Raw genomic sequence first — 27,002 nt, forward strand, 5'->3', positions numbered from 1 at the left:
TAAGCTGAGGTGAGGTCAGAGCCCAGAGCTCTTCATCTCAGCACTAGCCAACAAGAGGGACATGGATGTGCTCGAGTGAGTCCAGAGGAGGCCATGGAGATGCTCTGAGGGCTGGAGTAGCTCTGCTCTGGAGCCAGGCTGAGAGAGCTGGGCTGGTTCAGCCTGGAGAAGAGAAGGCTCCTTAAGGGGAGACCTTAGAGCAGCTTCCAGTGCCTAAAGGGGCTGACAAGAAAGCTGGAGAGGGGCTTTTGACAAGGGCCTGTAGGGACAGGACAAGGGGGAATGGCTTTAACCTGACAGAGGGGAGATTGAGATGGGACATTAGGAAGAAATTCTTCCCTGTGAGGGTGCTGAGACCCTGGCACAGGGTGCCCAGAGAAGCTGTGGCTGCCCCATCCCTGGCAGTGTTCAAGGCCAGGTTGGATGGTGCTTGGAGTAGCCTGGTCTATTGGAAGGTGTCCCTGTCTGTGCCAGGGGTTTGGAACTGGATGAGCTTTAAGGTCCCTTCCAACTCAAACCAGTCTGGGATTCTATGATCTCCAATGCAAATGGGACAGCAGCAGCCCCAGAAGACATGACAAGAGCATGCAGGTGCCACTGTGAAGGAGATCACAGTTACATCCCCTCTGGAATCAAAGAGAATGGCAATAACACAGGCATGTCTGAGCACCAAGGAAGCTTGCTGATAGGAAGCAGGATCCAGCAGGCCTGGCTGGTGCTGATAAAGCCCTTTTTTGCACCTCTATTGCTAGTGTTACCCATGCTAGGAAAAACAAAACGAAAGCACCTAGAGAGGGGCGGTAAGAAAAGCCTGCACATTTTGCAGTGATGCAGCATTACTGATATTCACCGATACTCAAGCAGAAACAAGCTCTTGGGAAACCCTTTTTGGTTTTCAAGAGGCCCGGTCTACACTGTCTGCAGCACTGTTCCCAGCCACCGTGCCAGGAGTGAAAGGTTTTCCTAAAGTGGAGGAGGTGGAGCTCATCCCCTTCACCATCTGTGAGCTTTCCTGGCCAAGAATGCACTTCCTTCTTGAACGTGTCTTTAGCAAGAGGTGATAGGTGGTCACTGTGACCATTTACTTCAGCACATTTACTATTTGCTATCTGTTGCAGACAGACTGTCCACCAAAGATCCGTTCTTTCATCAATACACACATACACACACGGTCATAGAATGGTTAGATCTTCACCACTCAATAGATTGAAAACCTACAGGAGCTTTCTCTCCCACCCATATGTGCATGGTGCCCAGCAATGGTTTGCAACAATCCCCAATTTCAGGGATAAACCTGTCCCGGTGGGTCTTGTTCAAAGCATGAGGCTGAGCTGGAAGAGCACATCAAACTGGAAAAGGAGAATGCAGTATGGGAAACCAGGGCAACGCAGGCAGCAAAACATCACCTGGAATTTGAGCTAAAGGTGCATTTTGGGAGAAAATAGCCTATTAGAGTATCCCCAAGAAATTTAGTTAGGGGGCAGCTGGGGTTGCTCAGGCATGAGTGGAAAATCCTACAAGTGGTTGCAAAAAGATTAGAAACAAAGCGTTGAGTGAAGTGTAGACAGAAAACTGCATGTACCTTCCATGCATAGCAAGTAGGAGCAAAAAAATCCCAGTTCCAGCAAGGAGCAGGGCCAGGGCAGCAGGCAGAGACAACGGGCTCCTGAGCTTGGCTTATTCTGTAGAACGTATTCTGGTCCTCTCTGTAGGACTCAGAGAGATTCTGTCCATCATCCCTCTCCAGCAGCACTAAGGTCTGACACCTGAGTCACCAGCCACATCCTGAGAGCAGCTGCAGGAGGATCTGCATCCCTCCCAGAGCCCCTGCCATAGGAGCTGCATGTGCTGGGAGTGCTGGGGCTTGTTTTCTTCTTTCTTGGATTGTTTCCTCAATTCACAGCTCAGGACAGGGCGTTTCTGGATTGCAGTGTGTGTCTGTGCCAAGAGGGAGCACCACGTTTCCCTTCACACTGTAATCAGTTCCAGTGCCCAGACAGAGATTTGCATTTGCATGGAGCTGAGCCAGGCACACCTGAATCTCTTAATGCCATGCTGAACAAAAAGGACACGCTCTGACATCTCTGGTCTGTTAAACCAAATAATAAGGGTTTAAAAACCACACAAGCAACAGGAGAGTAAGTCCCCTTTTTCACAGTAGTTCAGACTGGAAGCCACTGAACATTAACCATTCCAATAACCTCTGGGAAACAGGTATGTTCTGTAGACATGGATTGCTTCCTTAGTCCTTTGACAGAGGTCTTTTCAGATGAAGAAGCAGAGAACAGCACATGCCACACACAGAAGGGCACGATCACTGCAAGATCAGATATTCTAGGCAGGCTTACCCTGCTCTTTGGGTCACAAACATTCATGGAGCAGACTGTCTCCAGAGCTGGGGCTGTTGTCCTGGTGCCAGCCCCTCTCAGGCAGGGTCAGAGCTTCGTTTGTGTGCAATCTGCCTTTCAGAGCAGCAACTTCCTGATGAGTAACTTCCTTAATGCAACACAGATACTACCAAAATGAGAGAAAATCTAGCTCCCTTTCCACTCGTCCCCAGCTGTCCCCTTGGGAACTTGCAGGTCCTCCACAAATCCCATACCTCAGCTGTTTCCATCTAAAAGATGGAGATGGCAATGCTTGCTGAGCAGCCTTCAAACAGCGTCTTGCTAGCATGACTCATCTGTTACCTAGGAGAGGAGCAGGAGGGATGGATCCATCCAAGGCCACTCCGTAGGCAGGCTGCGCTGGAGCTGCCTACAGCTTCCATCTGTCTCCCAGGAAGGCTCAGCAGACCCTGGTCCTGCCTGGTGGCTGGTCAGGCAGGTGGAAGCAGCCTGGGGAGGGACACGAATCCATTCACTCCACAGGTATGTGGCCACACAGAGGGAAGGTGACCAGGTTTCAATGAAGTCCCTGAATGCAAGAGATGGAGTCCCACTGCACAGCCTCTTCCAGCCTGATGTTTGCATGAAAGAACAGGCAGATGAGGATGTAAGGAGGGCTGCACGGAAGCCAGAGGTTCCCAGCCCAGAGAAGCACAGCCAGCTTGGGCTGACAGTGCAGGAGATGAAAAGGGGAGAGGGCTCAGTCCAGCCCTCCCAGTCATGGCCCCAGCTGGCTCCCAGCCCCTGGATCCTCTGGCCCAGCCGGGACTGCCCCTGCATTTCCAGGTACAGCCAGACAACTTTCTCCTGCCCAGGTTGTTTCCATGCATGAAAGGGACACAGGTCTCAGCTCTCCTGAATGACACCATACAGACAGCGATGGAAAGGCCAGCAAAGTGGGATGCTGACCAATAAATAGCGTGTGGAACACAGCATCCTCCTACTGTCCTCCCTCTTAGCTTTCAGTTCCTCCTGTGTCAGTGAATCAGGTCTGCCATGAAGCAAACCCCGGCTCCCAGCACTCCGCTAATACTGTGGCTTCCAGCACTAATCCAGGATTTAGATCCTAATATGTACGGCACAAAGAGCAATGTGGGAGTGCAAAGCTGCTGAGCTCCCACCCCACGGTGCTGTCCATGGGACCAGCAGCTTCTCTGCCAGCTGACAAGTACGAAGGAAGGACACCAGCATCCGAGCTGCGTTAGGGGAGCTGGGGCCAGGACAGCATGCCCAAGAGGTATCTTGCTTCCACTATGTCCTTTGGCAGGCAGAAAGGATACGCCTGCACTCACAGGGACCCATCGTCCTCAGCACCAGCTGCAGAGAGGGAGGGGGGAGGACTGCTCATACCAGGAGGACGGCAAATCCCCTCTCCCTTTGGTGACAAAACCCCTTTCCCCTCTGCCTGGTTCAGAGTAGAGGCACCAGGCTGAGTGGAGAGAAAGCACAGAGAAACGGAGGGAACAGCAGAGGCAGCAGTGAGATCACAGGGGGCAAATGTCAGCAGGGGTCAAGCAGAGCTGCTGATCCTTTGTGCTCTTTCCTTCCCACCCATCACTCTCCAGGGATGGAGGGGATATGGATGGAGGGCACTGCCAGAAACCACCCAGTGCTGGTTGGGAATGGTGGGGTAGGGGACTCCAAAATCCAAACAGCAGCTGCAGAGGAGGCCCTTGGCTGAGGCAAGCAGGCAAGCAAGATACACTCTGTCCTAGTGCAGGGGTCTAACCAAATTCATCCCTGATACAGACTAGCACCAAGCTGTTTGCTGCTGCCCCTGCGGCATCATTCCCACCTGCCTGAGAGCCAAAACCTCTCCAAGGGTGCTAACCAAGACAAGAAGCAAGGGGTTGGCACAAGGCAAGGCACATGAAGATCAGCACTTCACAGAGGGCACAGGGACAGGCTTGCTGCCATCAGACAGGGTGAGAAGCCTACCTGGATCTTCACAGCGATAAGCACAGAGCTCAGCTCTTTGTCCAGCTCTTTGAGGACTGTGAGTTTCTTGAGGCGCAGACTGCAGAGCCTGTAAGACAGAGAGAATGGGACACATTCAGGCACCACCATCCCTGGGGCCCTGCCACATGGTACCTGGTGCTCGGAAGGTAGCCCCGGTGCTCGGCCCAGCCACAGGCACAAGCTCGGCTGAAGAGCACTGGCACTCATGAGCCACCGAGGCAGCCCATTGGGGGAAAAGGGAAAGAAGGAAAATTAACAGAGCTAAAGCAGGCTTAAGGGATTAGCATGCAACAGGAAGTCCAACAGCAGGCCATGTGGTAAAGAGATCCCTTCCCATGCAGGGCTGTTGCCAGCTCTGCTTAAATCTACCTTGGTGACAGTGCTGTTTATTTATAAACCAAAGCACTTAAATCCACTCTTATCCTGGACTTAGTTAAGGCAAATGTTCCCATGCAGACATCACAGCTCAGCTGCTTCGCACACGGTGCTGCGCAGAGCTAACCTGGGAGGCTTCACACAGGAAGCCTCCTGCAGCAGAGCCACCCTGACAGCCCCAACCCTGCCAGGAAAAGCCCACGGAGGAGCCTGAGGCTGAGTGAGGAGAGCCACTGGTGCTGCTCGAAGGATCAGTCAGTGCCTGTGAGATGGCAGCTACCCACAGCTCCTGCCCAGGAGCCTAAAGCAGGGCTCCACTTGTGAGGACCTATCATAGAATCAACCAGGTTGGAAAAGCCCTTCAAGATCACCCAGTCCAACCGTTCCCCAGCACTGCCAAGGCCACCACTAACCCATGGCACTGAGGGCCTCATCTACACAGTCTGTGAACACTTCCAGGGACGGTGATTCCATCACTGCCCTGGGCAGCCTGTTCCAATGCCTGACTGCCCTTTGGGGAAGGAATTGTTCCCAATATCCAGCCTAAACCTCCCCTGGTGCAGCTGGAGGCTGCAACCCGGGCACGGTGGTGGAATCGCTGTCCCTGGAATCTTTTCCTGCAGCCGAGGCACTCCCTGAGCCATCAGTGGCTGTATGCACAAGACACCACTGCTGTGTGCAGAGGGGAGGAGAGACCTACTCCACTTTCAGAAAGCAAGTCCCTGTTGCCAGCAAACAGGAGCGATGAACTGGGACAGCAGCAGGTTCTTCATCAGGCCCTGCAGCTCTGGCACCAGGATGATCAGGAGAATCACATGCTGCAAGATGAACTGGGGTGAGAAGTGACTGCTTGAGAGCCTCCCAAGGGGAAGTGTGACAGAGCACTTGCTGGCACACGCTGCCTCTCTGCCTCCAGCAACTTCAACTGCTGCAGCCTGGGAAGGGCAGGTAAAGCGAGCTGCAGTGGTGTAACACAGAAGGATGCAGAGCCAAAGGCCACAACAGCACCCTCCTGGAGTCCCTATGGAGAGACCTAGGGCCAGGGCCACCAAAGGATTGCTGTAGGTCGCATCCCCCAGTTGAGCTGTACACAGTTGTGTGCAGCACACCAGCCCTGGTGCTGACCAGGAGTCCTTTCCTAGCCGTGAAAGAGGCATTTTGGCTCTCCAGTACCCTGGCTACCAAAAGCACACATCTGCTCTGCTGCTGGATCCAGAGCACACTTCCATCACTGTAAATTGCAGTAGGTTTGGCTCATCCCAAGTAACCTTTCCAAAGCAAACCTCAAAGCACGAGGGACAAGAAGACAGAACTGGCCAGGTTACTATGCCCCTTTGTTTCCTGTAAAGGATTTCACAGCTTATGGCTCTGCCTTAGGAAATCCAGCCTGTTTTCCCCGTAAGTCTATTCCTGGTCCCTTCCATCATCCTACCTCCTCCCAGGTGCCTCTAGACAGACCAAACCCAAGGCCAAAGCTTGGGGGGAGCAGCAGGCACCCTACTTCCTTTTGTCTCTGAGGGTTATAACAGCACAGGGTGGGAGAAGGACAGAGGGCAAAATCATGCTGGGAGCAGCAAAAGATGCCAGTGCCAGCAGGGTACACATCACCATCAGCAAGGCTGTGCCCTGAGACAGGACAAAGGGAAGAAAACAGCATCCTGGAAGCAGATAAATCCACCCTGCTGCTGCTCACGGCTGCCTAGAGTCCTGCTCCCAGGCTCGTGTCCTGGGGAGCACATGTCCTTGGGCTGGCCATTCAAGCCAGGCTGTACCCTCTTTTCAAAGAGGCCAGTTCAACGCATTAAATAGGACCTCAGCACCTAATTATGCTGAATTAGAGCACCTCATTTGTTCATTTTTCCTATCCTCATAGGAGAGAAGCCCCTTCTAACAACCCCTGCTGCCCTCATCTGCCTGGGCAGTCCGCTCTCACCTGCACCAAACATCACCATCTCACTGTCCACATTTACCAGGTACGTTCTGCTCCGACCAGCGCTGGGAAGAGTGCCTAACAACTCTTTAATCTCTGGGCAGATGATCTCAGAACAGCTCTGGTTTGGGCAGCGGCTTGTCTCTGAGCTTGCAGCACCCAGCTGCTCCATTAAACACACTCAGAAGCAGCTTTCCCACGGCAGGGACCTCACACAGGTCTGTCCAGGAGCTCTGACTGCCACCCAGAGGCCTCCTGCACAGAGCCTGCTCTCCCACTGCGAGCTCTTAGCACTCCTCTGCCTTCAGATATGTATTTCATAGCATTGCAACACCCCCGGGGCAGCACAGCCACTCACTAAAGGTGCACAGGAAAGAGCAGGTGATGCCCCAAAGAGATACAACAGTTAGGACAAGGCGTAGCAGACCCCCGGGGGGGGGGGGGGGGGGGGGGAAGCAAACACACTTACAAGGTGAGGAGGCTCAGAGAAGGAACAAGAACATCAAGAGACCATGTGCATGTCTCAGTGAGCAGCAGTAGCTATGAGTGATCAGAGGTGAAAGCAGCCATGGGTGAGGGAGCATTGAGCACAGGCAGGGAATGGGTTCAGTGTCTTTTGTCTGTAAGATGTAAGACTCACTCAACATGACAGTAGAGATCTGCTGGATTTATTGGGAGGATCTCCTTCTAAATGCCTCACATGATGTGCAAAATCATTCCCTTCCCCAGGGCTTTCAGAACTGACAGCTGAGAGCTGCAGCCAAATTGTAGCCAAAGCTGCTCTTGGACCAGCCACTGTTTCCTTCACAGGGTTTTAACAGGTTATGCTTTCAGAACATCCTGGTGGAAAGAAATCAGCCAAGATGTGCTACTGAGAGCACACCAGACGCAGGGAGCCATGCGAGGAGAGGCAGACAGAGCCGCAGCACTGCTGTGCTCAGGGGGTGGAGGACTTGTCTTTCCAAAAAGCTACATCTGCTCCAGGCTTTCAGCTGCTTCTGTGCTGCCAAAACACCACCGTGCAGGCAGTGCAAACCTGAGCTGCCTGCACGTGAGCTCCTAACATGCAGAACTGCTGTAACACTGCATTCCTTCTGACAGAATGGCTGCTCAGGACAAGAGCCAACACTGAGATCCCTCTGGCTGGCTGCTGTTCATGGCATAGTCAGGAAGGGTGAGCTATTCCAAGCAGGAAGGCTGGGCTATTCCAAGCAGGAAGGCTATGAAGCATTGGCATGAGGGTACACAGCTTCTCCAGTGCCACTGCAGAGGTCATGGGACTCCATATCGGCTCAGAACAGGCCTGGCTTCAAGGGATAAACAGCTGTCACAGGAATGCTTGGCCAAGGCCATACGCCCCATCAGGAGCGTTCCCTGTTCTCCAGCATCCCCAGCTAAACACAGAGAGCAATGACACTGACCCAGCAAAGCTGCCAGGATTCCCACTGCTCCCCAGCACACGTGCTGTCCCCCTCCAGGCTGCTGAGCTGCCCTGTGCAGCCTGGAGGTGGCTGCAATGGCAAGTGCATGGCAGCATCTCTCCAAGCTCTTGCTGCTCTGCTCATTTCCAGGATGGCTCCATGTGGGACACTGTACACAGCTGACAAAAGAGAAAGATAAAGCCAACATGTAACCTGAGTGCCATCTCCTGACCTGAGGACTGCTTCCTTCTGAAAAATGCCACCTCCTGACCCAGCCCTGCTGTGGATTGGGAGCTCCCACGTGCTTTGGAGCCTGGACTGCAAATCACAGAATCAACCAGGCTGGAAAAGACCTTCAGGATCATCCAAGTCCAGCCATTCCCCAGCACTGCCAAGGCCACCACTAAACCATAGCACTGAGGGCCTTGCCTACACGGTGTATGAACACTTCCAGGGATGGTGACTGCACCTTCTGCTAATGTTCAGCTCCATCAAACAGCAGCCCCAGGTCCTTTTCCATGAGCAGCTTTCCAGCCACTCTTCCCAAGCCTGGAGCGTTGCATGGGGTTGTTGTAACCCAGCGACAGGACACGTCACTTTGCCTTGTTGAACCTCACACCACTGGCCACAGCCCATGGATCCAGCTTGTTCAGACCCCCTGCATATAAAGGCCAAAACATAAGCAACTCTTGCTGTCTTGGAACTCCAAGCAGCATTCCAGTAAGCTTATTTTTTTCTCCACAATTGCTGGTAAACTCCACAGAAAGAGGAGACAACTGTATGCTTTTATGAATCAAGTATGAAAGACATTAGTGATGCAGTTGTACAGGAAGAACTTTGCATGAACACTGCATGTGTAGCTTGTTCTGAACATAAAGTACACAGTGGTGTTAGGCACCTGACAAGAAACATGAAAACAAGACTGTTTACAGGATAGGTGATCAGATCCTGAAGAGAAGGCAAGAAAATCTCAGTTCAGATATGCATATAATACCCCATGATGCATAATAATAAGGACGTGCTTAAAATTCAATTTAAAAGAAACAAAAAGATACTCTTATCTCTCTCCAACCCTTAATTTCCCTATATTACAGCTGTGCCTACCATTTAATTAATCTGCTTCTTATCTGTTAGAAAACATCCACACAAAATGGGAAGTTTCATTTTCTCCCTGGTGATTCACATTGTCATGCTCAAAGAGATCTCCACCCCGGACCCTGTGAGCATCCTCCCGAGCAGGCGGCTGAGCTTCAGAAGCTTTAGGGATATGTGGAGCCAACAGTGCTGCATGCTGAACACACAGGAGCGAGGGGATGGTGCTGCACAGGCGGTGTGTTCCAGGGAGGACCTCAGCTAAGAGGCATCAGGTCCTAAATTAGCTTAGGAGCTTTAAAGATTCTGCCCTCAAGGGCTTACCTGTTAGAACTACACTCCACTAAAAACAACTCTAGAGGAACGAGCTCCCTTGAAGCAAGGTTTTCAAGAGCCGTGTTTTTTCCACCTAAAATGAGAACAGCCTAAGTTTTCTGATTCCTTTAAATAAGCTTGATTTAAATTGTGGTTTAGGTTACTCTGACATAAATGAATTATGCCTGGGAGAAAACAACTTGAGCTACAGCAGGAATGAGTAAGCAGAGGCAGGAGGGAGGCTGCGGAGAGGCAGTGGCTCTTGCCGATGTGCCCAGCTGGAGAGAGGGAAGACAGGGTGTACATGCTCTGTGGGAAGGGGGTGCTTCCTGCCCCTACCCCTGCAGAGGCTGCTCTGCTCGGCCAGCACTAAACTACCCCAAAGCCCAGCTCCCACTTCCCTCTCACTATCAGCTGGTTGGGAAGCCAGGAACCCGGCTGGGCCTGGGGGGAATCTATGCAGGTTGCCACAGCGACTCCACAAATCCATGCCACTGGAGACCACCATGCTCAGAAAATCCAGACATCAAAGAGCTTCTAGCAGCCTGGATGACAACCAGTTATTCTGCTTTCTGGCCTGCAAGCCTAAGCGAGATCAACCCAGCTCAGCCTTGTGCACAGACTATCTCCAAGGGACACCAGAGCAGCTGGGATGTGCATCGTGAAGCCAACTGTGGAGGTACCATAAGGCAGATCCTTGGACTGTGATTCCCCAGGTTTGTCCACTTGAGGGAACAACACATTGGAGATCTTTGCGAACTACACACAGGGGTTTCAGAGCAGCACGCGTGTCAACGTGCAACAAAGCTTGATCTCTATTAGAAAGCAGCCTGAGCTGCTTCAGCACAACAGGCAGTAAAACCCTAAAACCAGACCTGCTGTGGTGAGTAGTCCTCAGAACCACCCCATAAAGGCTGACACCAATTCAGAGCACAGCAGTCTTCAGCAGTACCCAAAATCCCAGAAATGAAACTGGGTATTTTCCCTTCCTCCTGGCTTAGCTCATCTCTCAAAGCTTGAGCTTCAGGACCTGATGTTCAACACCTGGCTTAAGCCTCAGCATCGCTCGGGCTCACAGTATTAACATGTGAGTAGGCTTAATGCAATTGCTCCTGTCAGGCCCTCCAACTGATTGGAACTGCCATGTAGAAAGCACAAATGATTCCAGAGATAACCTGGAACATGAGACTCATCTACCATTTGCATTTCTGTCAGCACTACTTCTGCCTCCCTCTGCAATACCCCAATTTGACTGTCACTTTTGGTGATGCTGCGGGATGTGAAAGCTCTGCAACTGAACACTTACAAAGCACAATAAACCCCCCGCGTGCACACGTTCCACTGGCAGAGGAAACACAAGAGATGTGCCTTAGCTCAGCTTGAAAGAAACGAGATTTAAGCCAGCAATGTGAGCAGCTATGAAATATGAAGAAAAATCCAGAAGATACAGGTGACAATGAAGCTGTTAGGAGAGACATCAGCCGGAGTACTATGGAAAGCCCCTGCACCAGTTACAGCCACCTCTCCTCCCAGGTTTGCTAGCTACATAATCATAGACTCACAGACTGGTTTGGGTTGGAAGGGACCTTAAAGCTCATCCAGTTCCAGCCCCTGCCATGGGCAAGGACACCTTCCACTAGACCAGGTTGCTCCAAGCCCCATCCAACCTGGCCTTGAACACTGCCAAGGATGGAGCAGCCACAGCTTCTCTGGGCACCCTGTGCCAGGGCCTCAGCACCCTCACAGGGAAGAATTTCTTCCTAATGTCTCATCTCAATCTCCCCTCTGTCAGGTTAAAGCCATTCCCCCTTGTCCTGTCCCTGCAGGCCCTTGTCCAAAGCCCCTCTCCAGATTTCTTGTAGCCCCTTTAGGCACTGGAAGCTGCTCTAAGGTCTCCCCTTAAGGAGCCTTCTCTTCTCCAGGCTGAACCAGCCCAGCTCTCTCAGCCTGGCTCCAGAGCAGAGCTGCTCCAGCCCTCACAGCATCTCAGTGGCCTCCTCCGGACTCACTCCAACAGCTTCACGTCCCCCTTGTGCTGTTGCCCCCAGAGCTGGACACAGGACTGCAGGGGGGGGGGTCTCACCAGAGCTGAACAGAGGGGGAGAATCCCCTCCCTTGACCTGCTGGTCACCCTCTGGGGATGCAGCCCAGCACATGGCTGGTTTCTGGGCTCAAGCACATTGACAAACTGACTCAATGTGCAAATCCAGCAAAAATGAACCTAAATTATAATGAGTCGCTTCCTTCCAGGCCAGCACTGAGATGGCTTGCCACATAGGCATGTGCTGGAAGCACTGCCAGGGAAGGGGTGCCAGTGCAAAGCTGTCAATCCATACTATCCAAGCTACCATGCTGAGTAGGTACATTGGACTTGGCATGTGGCCTGAGAAAGGAATAAAGCTCTCCCACCTTCTTTTGAAACAACCCAGTGCCTGAGTCACCCACAGGAAGCACTTCCATTGCCAACCCAGCACCCCAGCAGAGGCATGCAACTCAGCAGAGCTTCCAGTTAAGGTGAGACAGCAGCAATTTCAGGTGCCTCTCACCTTTCTCTGCTTCAGCATGCCACAGCGGTAACAGAGCTTCAGCAAGACGCTGTTATTTGCTTTATTCAAGTACTTCTACATCCCCTGTTTGGTCCTGTGCTGAGTCCTGCAGCCTGCCGCATAAGATTCCTATTGACAGCGCTGGCTGTGCTGTGATGGGAGTTCACACAACAGTGCTGGGTTATGCGCTGCTTGCACTGCAGGAGATGAAAGATGCCAAACAAAACATATTCTTTGGGGGGGGAAATTAAAAAGCTGATATTTGAGACAATGTATATTAGAAAACCATTCAGTGCAGGGACCTAATGTCACCTCCCAAGGCTCACCATGTAAGGCTTCCCATTGGGTTTTTTTTCCATGTTTTTTTAAGATTAGAGGGGACATTAGGCTTAAAGGTCTGTCTGGCCTGAGCTCCTGCAGAGCAATACAGAGACACTGTGTTTGCTGAGCAACCAGAAAGTGGCAATCCTCCAAAAACCCTGGGAAAAATGGTCCACCCTTCAACAGTAACAAAATCACCTGGGCTGGTGTCGAGCCACCTCGGAAATGTACTGCCCTTTTTGTGAGGTTTGTCAAGAGAATAAAAGACTGCTTGGCTAAAGAAGTGCCTCCCCATCAGCTATTGCGTGTAACTCCTTCCAACAGACAGACAAAGGAGGAGGCTGATCCCTGGAGTAACTCCTCCAGCAACAGTGTCCAATACTCATTCACAGGAGCTGAATTTAACATTTGCAAAGCTCAAACTCAACAACTTCACTGTTGCGTTAAACAGCACCTGAATCTCTACACTTAGAAGTAAAGCTGCAGCTTTTGAAGAGCTCCAATTCCCATCCTGAACAGGTCACCCTGGATCCAGAGATGGCTCCTCGAGTTGTTCCCTAGAAAACATTCACTTTCTCAAAACAGATTATCAGACAGGAGGAGAAAGCTTCCCTTCCCCACCATGCACTCCTGGCCTGAAAGTCTCCAACACACAGCCAGGGACCTATAGGATGTTTCTGCAGAAGTGGGGACTGTCACCACCACCCACCATCACAACTGTAGAAGGGAACACAAGCCCCCAGAGTGCAGCATGCAATGACCTGTCTGTTCTGCTGCATCTCAAGCAGATAGCAGAGCTTAACTGCACGCAAGCATCTGCACAACGTGCCCACAGGCACTTCCCATGTCAAGTGCTCAGCTGGTTGGTCATCTGGTGAGCTTTACCATTCCCTGTCTTCTCCTCCCTGGCACACACCTCACCACCGCCTTACCTGAACCCACAGACTTAATACTGTGTGACCTGCTGCAAGACATAGATAAGCCCTTAGTGACATGGTGTAGTGGTGACCTTGGCAGCGCTGGGGAACGTCTGGACTTGATGAACTTGAAGGTCTTTTCTGTCCGAGCTCACTGTATGCTTCTATGTGGAAGCACCCACTTGCAGATAAAGTGCGAGACTTTTATGCTGCCCTGTATGGAGCCAGGAGTTAGACTCAATGATCCTCATGGATCCCTTCCAGCTCAGGAGAGTCTATGATATCTGAATTGTAAATACCTCTTTTATCTGAACACATTCCCCTAACCCCTGAAGCATGTGAACCAACGGCCCTGCAATGGAGCAGATGTAGGATCTGCTTCACACCATGGCCCGCCAAGCTTTCAGGCAACTTCCAGAAGGGCTGTGGACAGCTTTGCTTTCCTTCACATGCCCAGGGAGAAGCAACTGAGAGTAAATGGCAGGACTGTGCAGAGCAGCTGGGGGAAGACCAGTATCTCTGGTGGGTACTTCATGGGCAGTTTGCATGCCCCTTCCCATCTCTTCTGGACAAGAGGAGAGAGGGCAGGGTTTCAGGTCCACTGGAAGAGGGAGGAAGAAGGCAAGGCAAGAGGTGTTCACCCCAGTAGCACAACTGCCTGGAAAGCTGGCACTGTTCCCCTCAGCCACTGAGTGGCAAATTTCCTTGGAAAACTGGAAAGTACCATGCTGACCGATCCCACCCAGGTCCACACAAGAGAAGATGGAAGTCAGCTGCTATGGGTGAAGAAATCAAAACCATAGTATCCTTCCAGCAGCCATGGTGTGGATTTCCATCAAACCCTCTTTCTGCCTCCCAGCAGAGCTGCTGCCAGCTCCAGGGAGTCCCACCAAGCAACGCTCTCCTATGAAGGAGCAGCTTCTCAGCATCCTTGCCACATTACTCCATTCTCCTTTGGGCTGGGGAGAAAACTTAAGAAGAAAGAAAACAACTCCTACCAGCTTATCCCCTGCGAGGTATGTCAGCTGGATTTGCATTCCAGTTCATTCTAACCCATCACCACAAACATAACTTTCAGGCAGACTTTTCCATCTCCGCTCCCAGGGCATGAGAGGGTATTTTGCATTACACACTGCAGTCACACCACCTTATGCTTGCTGTAGTTCTCATGCCTTACTGAACGACTCGCACTACAGGTGACTTACTAATGCAGCAAGAGCTTGGAGGTCTGCCAACAGCCATTGAGAAACAGCTTGAAATGCATCCCAAAGGACAGGGGAAGAACTCAACCACACACCTCGCAGCTCAGCTTTCTCAGATCTGCCATGAAGTAGGTGCCTGAAGAACAGCCCAGCACTCGACACGTTGGTCACACTCTGGAGCTGTGGCCCCAGGAGCTGTCTACAGTCAGGAGCAGGACTTTACATCCAGTTTTATAACTGGATGCAGTCCGGTGATTGACAGCGCAAAGACAGATATGATTCTAAAGCAAACCCTTCAGAAGAATCTCACTTATTTCATGTAGAAGCTGCAGCCACCAAGAAACACACAGCTTATCGTGATGGAAAATTCCTCCTTTTATTAGACACCTTCCTGCAGAGCAAAATCTGCATACACCTCCAAAATCAGATCTTCACTCTTAAGAAAAGCTGCTCCCCTTGATATTCCGAGATGATAGTCACCAGAAGCAGAACCTCAGTAGACAAAGTCAAAAGAAACTGAATCTTGCCATAGGAATTACACAGGTTTACATGAATCCTCCTGCTGTCACTGCAACAGAAAGTACATGACAAACCCTGGGAGGGTGGGGAAGAGAGATGAGCATGAAATAAATACCCCTGAGGGTCCTGGGCAACTGAACACACTCAGGTGTGTGTTCAGGTGTGTCCAAATGAAGGAATAATATGTTTTCCTAGTCCCTGATGTCAAGGCCTTCCATTGGCGGGGTGGAAATCAACCATATTTCGGGGGTATTTGCTGCGGACCTGCATATGTACTGTAAGACAGCTTGTGAGGTTCACTCCCCAAAGCACAGCTGGTGCAAGTCACAGGAAAGGCAGCATTCGGTGGGGGTGAATTTGCTCCAACTTTGTCCTCTGGGGGACAATTCAATATTAGTGACAGAGTGTGGTGAAACTTGCCACGAGCAATACACCCTTGTATTTCGGGCTGTAAATCTTAAGACCACAGCTGGAAGATTTGGATTCGGCAGTGGCCACAGCCTGAAAATCCATCCCTCTGCTACCCTGTTTCACTGGCCTGGTCATTTTACTCCCAGGTTCCCAGCAGTTGCACCATCACACCATCTGTCATTAGCAGACCTCCTCACCCACCAGTTTGGACAAGGGCTGCTCCTCCTCCCAAACACTGCAGGCTGGCTGTGCACAGGTTACCAGGCAGAAATCAGCCTCCTTCCCTCAACACCCCTTTTATCTAATCCCAAGCATCAAGGCTTAGCCCTTCAAAATATTTGCACCATAGCTTGAAAACAGAGAGGAAATCAGCAAGGGCAAAACCTGCCTGGCCCTCAGCCAGCCTCACCTGTCCTTTATGTAATCTCCATGTTGTAGGAAACAGGGAAAAGCTTCAGGACTGTGGGAACCAGAGGGATCCTACGCAACCACCACAGCCTTGTGCTCCTGCTGGTTTCACTTCCCCCAGTTAGTCAAGAACCGAGAGCCAGGACACTCAAAAGGTGCTTCTACAAACCCTCACATTGTCACCAACTTCCCTTTTTTTTCTTTATTCTTTTTCTTTTTGAAGAAGATTCCCCTTTTTTAGCAGTTAAGCAGTTGTTGTTCTACCTCCTGCTGCTGCTTCTGAGCAAACCCCTCATCTTGCTCTCTGCCCTGCTGCTTAGACAGGGAAACCATACCAGCTAGCAATTCACCTGCTCTGCTGACAACTCAGGGATTCTTCTAGAGGGTTGTCTGCAGCAAATGTTTGCTCTGGACAACAGGAATGGGATTCTGAAGCCTCACATGCTTTACTTCTACAATCAAACACAAGCAGTGCTGGCAGAACAACACATAACCTCACTCTTCCTTTCCATAACCTCTTCCAGGCTGCTGTGCTGCCAGGCATCACCAGGAAGATGCTCTGCAGTAGACCTGTCTCCATCTGGACAGCTGAGGGTGCAACGACCCTGGAAGACACCCACGCTGAACACCTCTAACCTCAACAGGAGGTTTGTTTGGATTGAAACCACATCTGTTCTGAAGGCAGAGACCGTGGAGCTTTTCTCACACAAAGCTACCCTGGATTTTAAACCTTGATCTACTTTGCTTTGCCTTCTTCCCAAAGAGAGTTCCAACACCCTGTGTGTCTCACAGCCAGCACATCTCCTTGAAAAGTCATTTACTCTCAGAGTATCAGGAAAAAAATAGCTTGTAATTAGGCAGAGTTACGAATCTTTTGTCACTTGGGACCTGAAACCTATTCCTATTCATGTCAACAGGAGCGTTTGTCACTATGGTCAGGAATGGACACAACACCAGTGCCTCATTTTTTGGATAAGAATATAAGACCTCTGGGGGCTAGCAACTGGCTGCTCTGCCTCCTGTGCCCAGCAGGGTTTACCCGGGATGCTGACCACTTCTGCTAGCCCATCACCAACTGTTCTGCTTTGCTGCACCTTGCCCAAAGAACACCATCCCACTGGCATGGGCACAAGCTGCCGCAGTCTATGGATCTGCTAAAAGCTTCAAAATTTCCCCAAAAGACATGTAGATCTATGAAGGCAGCATCCAGGTCACTTAAAAAGAGAGGCCAGGCACTCATTCCTCACCTGGATTTACAGATAGGACTCAAATTTTGAGGCCAATTGCTCCCATGCTCCTTGAACAAACTCCGAGTGGTCAGTGTGAAGCCTCATCACAGTTTCATCAGGGAATGGTCAAGGCACAGAGAGGATGGGTGATTTCCTTCGCAGACACCACATCCCTGCCTGCAAGGGTATGAAACCAGGATTGCTCTGTTCTGACTGGGGTCAGGATTAAAGGATGGCAGTAACTGGATTGCTTACTGCAGTCACAAACCACCATAATAAGGTTAAGAGATTTCCTTTCCCTCCTCTTGGCTAGGTTCTGAGTAGGCAGAAGTCATAAGGCAGGGGGGTGGCTGTTCAACATTTCCTCCTCCCATTGCTGAAGAGGGGTGTTCAGGGTTGTTCATTCTGCCACCTACTCAGGGCTGACACTTCTCACCTCACTGGGTTAAAGGCACACTCACCTACCAAACCCTGAGGGTGGCTGACTTACCCCCACTAATGCACCAACGCGCATCAGCCTGCAAACAGGGAGTTGGAAAGAGAGAGAGCTCTCCATCACAGGGGACAGAACAGGACCTCCAATCTCCCTCTAATCGCTGATTCCTATGAAACATGGTTCTCTGAGGCAGTTGCTCTTGACAAGCAAGGATGAAATTAGGCAAATAGATCAGAATCTGGGAGAGCTGGACAGACATTGTGACACTGTAGATTTTCTTAGTAGTTTCCTGTGTGAGGCTGTGACACAAGATTTGTTATTCACAATACCCAAACACTTGGGGAGGGGGGAAGAATACCCAGAACATTTAACTGAGGACAAACCACAGCAAACAACTGCCCACCATGTGCACAGGAGAGCTGAAGTAATACAGCCACAGCCCCCAGGCGCTGCCGCTGCCAGACTGCACTGCTTGTACAGAAGGAAGCAATTTAGAGCGAAGATCTGGTTCCAGGCAAAGAGGCAAGATTTAATCCATCTCTGCCACTTGGCAACTGCTGGATGAATCACTTCACCTCTGCTTCCCCCTAACTCATGTTTAGCCAAAGCAGAGAGCAGAACCCCCAAAGAAGAGGCAGCATTTCATTACAGCGCATCATGCAGCATCCACCACAACAGGGCACAAGACTTCCTTCGCCTGCTGGCGCCTCCTGTCACACAAGCTGATTTCCAGATAATAAGCACATTGTCAAGAAGCATCTCCTGAGGAAGCATTAGGATCTGCCCAGACAGCCTGGCCCAGCATGCTGCTCCATCACACAGCCATTATACTGCAAGCTGTGCACGCATTAATTGTTCCTAGCAGGAGCAACATTTTTCCTCAGCACAAAGAGCCCTTAAAACCTCAGCAGAAAGTCTGACAAATCCCAATTCATTCCCACATACTGCTCCCCAAACCTTCCTCCAGCCCCACCAGATCCCTCTGAGCCTGCTCAGGGGATTCCCAGCCAGCAGCATCCACATCAGACAGCAAGAAGAATGCTGCTGCTCAGCTGGCGTTCAGATGGTTTCTCTCCAGTTGCCCCTTTCTGAGCAGCCTCAGGCTTCCCAGCCCAGCTCTGCAGTCTGCGGAAGGCAGGGAAGAGCCCCCAGCCGTTTCCTCTAGCTTCAGTTTTGCCCTTCCAGCTCAAAGAGTGTATGGTCAGTCTTGTAATAATCTGTTCTTCCCCAAGGAAGACAAATTTCTTCCTCTTTGAGTGCTGGCACCACGTTGCAGGACATTGGCTTTGGGAGCAACCTTGCCACACCTCAAATCACTTCTGCATTACAATACACCTCCACAGTCACTGCAGCACACAAAGAAATGGCATCACTGCAGCATGGAAACAAACAACTGGGAACAAAATGGGGAGAACTACAACATGTTCTCCAGGACTAAGAAGTGATCATCCCCCTGAACTGGGCACTGGTGAGGCCACACCATGAATCCTGTGTTCAGTTCTGGGCCCCTCACTACAAGAGAGACATTGAGGTGCTGGAGCGGGGCCAGAGAAGGGCAACGGAGCCGGTGCAGAGCCTGGAGCGCAAGTGTGACGGGGAATGGCTGAGGGACCTGGGGGGGGGTCAGTCTGGAGAAGAGAAGGCTCAGGGGGGACCTTACTGATCTCTACAACTGCCTGAAAGGAGGATGGAGCCAGGAGGGGGCTGGGCTCTGCTCCCAAAGAACAAGAGATAGGACAAGAAGGAATGGCCTCAAGCTGCACCAGGGGAGGTTTAGGCTGGATATTGGGAACAATTCCTTCCCCAAAGGGCAGTCAGGCATTGGAACAGGCTACCCAGGGCAGTGATGGAATCACCGTCCCTGGAAGTGTTCACAAACCGTGTAGACGAGGCCTTCAGTGCCGTGGGTTAGTGGTGGCCTTGGCAGTGCTGGGGAGTGGTTGGACTGGATGAGCTTGAGGGTCTTTTCCAACCCAGCTAGTTCTGTGATTCTGAGAGTCAGAGCTGAGGCTTCAGACAGGGAAAGGGTAATTTGAACTAGAAGAAGAAGAGAAGGAGAAAAATGACTGCTACAGCTGAACCCAGGACAGCAAGTAACTTCAGATCCTGGATCTGAATCTAAGCCTGACTTCAGTGTCCAAAGCACAAGGTCATCTTTCTGCTCTATTATCAAACAAGTTACTTGTTTAACAAAAACCTTGTGACCAAATTCACTGCTGCTGCGTAACAGCCTCCCTGGAAACATTAAGAATGAGCTCACTTAACAATCCACAGGTCAATGCTGCTGCTGTTGGCAACAGAAAGGGCACATTACTTGGGAAACACCACATCTTTAACTGGCCATTGCTTTCCTTAAGGTCACTGTGTTTGAACTTCCCAGCTGTTCACTTGGGGTCTGCCCAAAAGCAACCTCAGGGCAGACAGAAAACAAGTGGAAGTCTGCAGCGGCACATCGATCTTCTCTCATTTTAGCCATGCTGAAATTAGGCATCAGATGGCTAATGTCCCAGACCTTTCTTCACAAACATAACACATCCTGAGCTTTACTGTCTACATACACAGCAGAACTGCTGCACCAGCTGTCCCCAAACCCAAGGCATGCCACACTCACTGCCAGCTTAGTGCAGAGCAGCACTCAATGGTGGGGTGAGAACGCACCACACCTCCACGGAGCCACTGCACCAGCAATCTGCCACCATGCCTGGTGCTAAACAGCTCCTTCACTGTATCTCCAGGCTAAAATAAACTATGTTAATGAATTAACCACCACAAAGCAGCAAGTGATTACAAAAACACCACTTGCAGCTTTGTCTACAGGAGGAAAAGAACAAGTGCTTAATACACAGTGAGAAGTACCTTTCAACCAAGTCTGAGAGTGCTAATGGGGATGCAGGACAGGCTACATCCTAACACTCATCACCCCAAAGAGCTCGGCTGGCATACACCTCCAAGTCCACTGGAGATATGCCAGCACAGCCACACTGGGAAAAGCAGTGAAATGAGGTCAAGGTCAGCTCATTCATCCACACCAACTTCCTTCAGCTCTCTGCTGCAGGCGTTTGTTCAAGTGCCAACAGACACTAGCCTGGCAAACCTTGCTGTAGTGGCTAAAAACACAGTGAGGACATCCTTCATCATCCAGACTATCCTGGTAGAGATCTCCATGCATGCTGACAAAAAGGAACCATGTGCCACACGGCAGCAGAGTCTAACAACTTTCCTACTTATGATGAATGCAGAGTTAAGGTTTCATTACAGCTTGCTGCTTCTGAAGTAGCAAACCCACAAAACATCCCATCTGTTTCCTCTGCTGTCATCTGGAGCAGGCAAGCACCTGAGATGTAAATACCTGCAGGCTCAGGAGCATGGTACCACCTGAAAATGCACCTGGGAAGAGAGCACAGGGGTTGTACTGAAGTGATAACAACAGCAGGGGAAGGGACAGCGTCAAACCAGCATGGGCATCCTGTATTGCAGCTTCTTCATAACTGAAAGGGAAAGAATTTACATTAAAAAAAAAGTTTAATTCTGAAGGGCTGCACAGTTGAGATTCTTCACTCAAAAGAAAGATTCTCACTAAAATGGGTAAATGTGTGTGTAGGCTTTTCACCCACGTGCAACACAAGCTGTTCATAAGCAGAGCCTGCACAATGCATTTCTCTGCTCAGCTCCCTGTGAGCGGAGCAGGTCCCTGCAATAAGGGTGACTTGTCCACACTTCACAAATCAGCATTGTGACAGATAAACTTGTCCCCAGAGTAATGGGAATGTTGTCCTTTTGTCTGACTGGAGATTAAGGGGCATAATAGGCAAAGAAAAAGCTTGAAGTCAAGGGACTTGACAACAGTCAGGGAAAAAAGGAGTAAATTATTCATACATACAGTATGCTGTGAAACCCAAATGGACATCCTACTTCTGACAAAGGAGCAGGAAGAAAGGAAGGGAGAGATGGTGCAAGCAGCCTCAAGCATAAGGTATGAGAGGACTGAAACAAATATCTGCTTCTGTGACTGCATTTCAGGGATGCGCACGTAAGAATTCAGGAAGTCTAACAAAAGAAAAAGCTGATATTCATTAACAGTGAGATAATGTGGAAGAGATTAAAAAATAACCCAAACACATGAAGAACATTGTCCAGATGAAAAATACAAGCCACTGCAGAACCAGATGTGTCTACTGCAATTTCACAGGGAATCTTCTCTTAATTCTGATGAAAAAAAGCAAACTACTTTGAAAAGAGAAAAATTCAGATTCAGAACTAAAGATTACTCACTCACAGGCATGCAAGGCAGGACAGCAGCAAGAAGGGAAACGGGAGAACAGTGACAAAATTACCAGCAGGTGTGTGCAAGGCTTGTGAGGGAAATGAGCATTGAGAAGAAAGGGGAAAGAAAGCAGATGTATTGACAGGACAGAAAATAAATGGAGTACCAGAAGATGGCTGAAGGAACGCAGGGAAAATGCAGAACAAATGCAAGGGACTTCTAAAAATACATAAATAATGTAACTCTAAAAAAGAAATCCAAACCCAACCTCATCTAAACAATATGGATTCAGAGACACTACTTGAACTGTTACTGAAAATCAGACGGCAGAAGAATCAATGAGAGCCTTTGGATGAACACAATCTTCTCCTGGAAGAGAAAAGGTATTAAAGAACAGGAACCGAGTAGCAGAACCCTTTGCAAGGGAATTACTCTTACTCCAACCCTGCTCCCATTGTAACAGCACAACAGCTAATTGCTGCTGCTTTATGTTTTGGAAAATGGAACCAAAGACCTGAGTTCTGCCACCATCCCAAATGGCCTAAACTGATGTGAATTTAGTTGTCATACGTACAGAAAAAAGTTGAAAACACACAGCTGGGCATGGAACCTGGAACTTATTTGTCCAGGAGATGGTTCCATGCTACTTAAGATAGGCTTGCACTCAGGAATAAGAAGCATGATGAGAAGGATTTACAGTGGAAATGTAAAAATCGGTACACGTAGGACAATAATAAGAAACTAGAAAAACTGGAATAGCAGCCAAAAGGCAACTGCAGTTTTATTTACCAAACAGAATCCCTCGCTGGGTTAGACCCCATGAGTCAGAAAGAGCACGAGAGACGGCAGTGGGCACTGAATGCTAAAAGAGATGGCATCGCAAAGGGCCTGCAGCAACAGCCAGTGTGTCATTTGGGGCTGCGCACACAGAGGCTGAATCACAACTGCAGGGCATGGAGTAGTCCCTGTAAACAGAGTTGCAATGTGTTCAGGTACCTGAAATACTGCATCTCTCCTTCAGGCCCACTGCAGTGAGTGTACTGAAGTATTCACACAAAGTCTCGTTGGCCTAAGAGACTTCTAACTACAAAGCTGTATCGCTTAAGCTGTCTATATCCCCGGAAGCAGCGACATGTTCCTGCTGCCACATCCCACACAGAGGAGTAAGACACTCTCACTTCTTGTTTCCCAAAACAGTATCCACCGGCTTTGATGCAGTTAAAAAAAAAACAACAAACAAACAAAACAAAACCCAACCCACAACAAGCCAGCCAGAAACACTGCTTCTGGCCCAGCAGCTGGAATGCTGACAGCTTGGACCAGATAAAAACACAAGCTGTTTGGAAAACAGCCCTGCCCAGATGCTCACCTGGCAAGGCTATAAAATGCAGTGAGCTTCTCACCTCCGGCTCTTTCATGGAAGTAACTTCTAAAGAATCATTCTCTGTTGCAAACAGATACCAAAAAGCACAGATTGATTGAGGCACTGCATCTGGTAGGAACCCTGGGAGATAGTGGTGCTCAGCAATCCAGTCTTTTGAGAGGATAAAGGTCAGGGCACCTCCATCCCAGAGGATGCATACTACATATATACGCATACTACATAGCTGTCAGTAACCATGTAAAATAACCATTACTGTTAGTCACAAGTAACTAGATATGCCGGAGGAAGCGAAATGACTGCTCATAGCATGCCAGCACGGTAAGAACAATGCAACACTTGTGATAAGCCATCAGAGAACTGAGCTAACACAGCCGAGCTAGTGAAGGAGGCACTGGAGAGCAGGGCTGGGAGGCAGTGTGGCAGGCACTTCAGACACAATCAACCCTGCGGGAAAGTCACCATGAATATTCCAAAAGGAGCACCCCTCATCAATCATACTGGCAGGGGACACTTGTCTCGAGTTCCACTAATGAGCAGAAGAAGAAATAACGAGACACCAACTCAATTATCATATGTCAGAGGAGAAATCCCCCATGTCTCCTCTGTGACAGACAAGCCACAGTGACAGGTAATGGACAACACATCGGATGTATTCCGGTGCAGGCTTGTAGCCAAGCCCATGATGGCTGTTCAGAACATTTTGTTTTCTATATAGGACTAAAAGGAAATCATAATTCAAACATGGCAAACATCATCAGTTCTAAGAGACCGCTTCCTTACAAGAAACCGTGGCCTCTCCCAAGCACTCCAGGTCTGGAGCTACTCCAGTTTGTCACGGCATCATGGTAGCTTTTGAGGGAGCAATCTGGAATCATTTAACATTCCTAGAGGTGCAACTCTGTAGCTTCCCCAAACAGAGCATGTTTTGCTGAGGCTGGAAGTTTACCGTGAAAATGCCTGATTTACCCAGGAAACCACTCAAGAACATCTCGGGCAGATAAATACGTGTTACTCCAGCTGGAATAAGGGTTTTTTAAAGGAACACTCCGTTCAGAGGCTTTTCATCATCACATCATCTTCGGGATTATAGAAAAGACAGGGAATACTCACAGAGAGGAAAGGGAGCCCTGAGCCCATAGCTGACAGAACAACCCATTCCGCAGGGCTGCAAGGTGCTGCCCACCCAGTTGACAGCAGCTCTGCTGGAGGAGAGCACATTCCTCCATGCTGCACAACATGTTCTGCTCACTGCAAGGCAAAGGAAAGCATGGAACCAGCTGCACAAATTAAGCTTATTCTGCTCTCCAGAAGGTGTCAGGTAATAGGTACTGCCTGCCCAAATAGAACAACAGGGTTACAGAGATGATAACATTGACCCCATAGCACTTTGAAGGATCACTGTAGCTGGCACTTAAGTGATATTTCCAGTTGTACTTGCAATAACTGCTCTCCTTCCAGGAAGGCATTCATTAGATTGTAACTTTCCAAAACATGCATTTGGAAGTTTTAATACTAGGGAATTCAGAGCACCTTCTGAAACATAATGTTCTGAAGGTGCTCGGCCACAGTCTCACAAAGTGAGCCCAAACCTCATGCACTTCCCTAAGTCAATGCTTTTCTAACTCCCACAAGCAGGACACTGTCCCCGAGCACACTGTGGGTGGCAGCAGGACTGGAATGGGTTTTAGCTCTTGCATCGTACCAAGATAGGAGGTACTCTGGGTGAAACGCAGTGTATTTGGATCCAGCAGTGCCATTCACAGCATAATCTTTACGGGTAGAATCTGCCTTTGCAATCGGAATCAACAGTACTGATGCATTTGCCAAAATACAACTTGTATCTCTCACCCCAACTAGAAATGGGATTACTTATCACTGAAACAACATCCACGTAACACCGAACACAACAGTTGTGTCACGGAAAAAGAGTAAGAGTGAACACAATCACACAATCTTATCTTGTTTCCTAATTGAGCTTGCATTTATGTGCTCTTAGCTATTAAAGGAAAAAAGGAAGAGCAGCCCTATTAATTGAGGTTGAAAAATACCATCGCATGCACAGAGCAAGCCCCCGAGCATGTTTGCACAAAGTCCTTTCACACATTTTTTCCAGACGTGCTGCCTGATCAGCATACAAACCACTGAGAACACACTAAGACGTTATGATGCAGACAGACATTTTACTTTGGCAAAGCTCTAGTGCGTTCCTTGCAGTCTCTGTACAGTGAAAACCTGCTACAACCCTGCAGGGTATGTGTTTGCATGGTAGCACAATGAAGACGCTTTCTCCCGCCTCAGAATAGCGCTGTGAAGATTTTCCCTGAGATAACCAGAGTGGAAGTTAAGGCTGATGGATTGACTGCCTTAGCAAAAGCATGTTTCACACCCAGGACTGCTTTCCTTCCAAGGCATTGTGATGGGAAGCCAATAATCTGTATCCCAGTGGGTAGCCTAAATGAAGATGCAGAGCATTTTGCTTGGCTTTCAGGTGTTTACTGCCTTCTGCCTCCCTGCATAATAACTCACTGCCCAGAAAATCCAGCTCTGCCTCCCATGAGAGCCACCAGAGCCAAAGGCAGCTGTGGCTGGGTTATGCTTAACTCAGCTCATAGCAAGGGCACCAAGAGTTCACAGATCAATCTCAGCTGGGCCCTGAAAAGAGAAAGCCTGCAGCAGGAGGGGTGATCCCTTCACCAAGAGTAAGGCAACTTCCAAAACTAAATGTGGACTTGGTTCAATGGCGCATTCCTGAGTCAGCAGCAAAGACTTCTATTGTGGACATCAGCTCACCTCAGAAAGCCAAGATCCTCCTACAAAGCACCAGAAGTCCTACAGCCATACTACTGAACCATTCAGTACATCAGGGCTTACACTTCATGGTGTCTGTATTTAGTGCCTCTCTGAAATCCTGATGGCCTGCATACAACCTCTCAATTGTCCTGCACTAAAAGACAAACACAGAGAACCCCCCAGAAGCTGACCTAGGCCAGCCAAGCTCCTGCAACAGCCAGAGCTGCATCTCAGAAAATGAAGCACTGAGAAGGAGCATAGGAAGAGCAAAGACTTGTGATAGAGCCTAGAAAAAGCAAGCATGTTCCATAGCACTGAAATCAGTGCAAAGTTCTCCTTCCCCTGGATATGCATAGGGCTGGAAGAATTGACACTACACAGATGAAAGAGACAGAGATGCCCGAGGGGACAGATTATTGTCCCTTACTCTGCCACTGCTACCACTGCCAAAGCACAGTCAGACCAGAGACCACCTGTGCTGGGCACTGGGACAGCACAGCAAAGTTCCTGCCCTGAAGAACAAAACATCAAGACGCAAACGTTACACAAGCAGCTCTGTAGATGAAGAACGTGGGCAAGCACTAAGCAAGCAGAGTGTGCAGCTACACCATTAACCCAGTTCAGATCTGGGGCTTGTGCTCCCTTCAGTTTCAGGGAACACAAATTCCTGCATGTGACCCGCTCACTTGGGAATGCTCAGGCTGGCTGGAAACAGGAAACACAGAAGCCCCAGTCCCACACTGGCCACTGCGTCCTGCCAGGACTTCTCAGACACCTGCTGACTCTGCAGGCATCAGCACACGCTGTTGTAGCCTCCAAAGGAAGAACCAGGCTCCGTCAGCTTCTTCCCACCATGACAAACACTGCATGGGTGAAACTTCAGATTAATTTCACACATCTGACACAAGCTGGCGGGTCAGATGGCTGCCCCCATGGCTACCAGCACACAGAACAGCCTGTCCATTAGAACAGGCTCATGGAAACCATACTTGGGAAAAGGCACAGGATTCATTGGACCAAAGAGCCGCCCTTCAAACACCTTTCAAACTGACACACAACCATTTCTGCTCACTCACTGGCATCACACCCGTGTAAC

At 49.8% G+C, this 27,002-nt stretch overlaps 1 protein-coding gene across 2 annotated transcripts in view; it reads right to left on the reverse strand.

The window, feature by feature from the left end:
- LOC130595669 (phosphofurin acidic cluster sorting protein 1-like) overlaps window positions 1–27,002 on the reverse strand; it is a 42,546-nt gene that overhangs the window by 13,908 nt on the left and 1,636 nt on the right. For both annotated transcript variants that reach the window (XM_057402603.1, XM_057402612.1), the window contains exon 2: window positions 4,326–4,413. In XM_057402603.1, coding sequence (XP_057258586.1) covers window positions 4,326–4,413 — 88 coding nt within the window. The remainder of the gene's footprint in view (window positions 1–4,325; window positions 4,414–27,002) is intronic.

The sequence above is a fragment of the Pezoporus wallicus genome, unplaced genomic scaffold (genome assembly GCF_028554395.1).
Source record: "Pezoporus wallicus isolate ANWC-B61680 ecotype Strahan unplaced genomic scaffold, APGP_CSIRO_Pwel_v1 contig_7553, whole genome shotgun sequence".
Lineage (NCBI taxonomy): Eukaryota > Metazoa > Chordata > Aves > Psittaciformes > Psittacidae > Pezoporus > Pezoporus wallicus.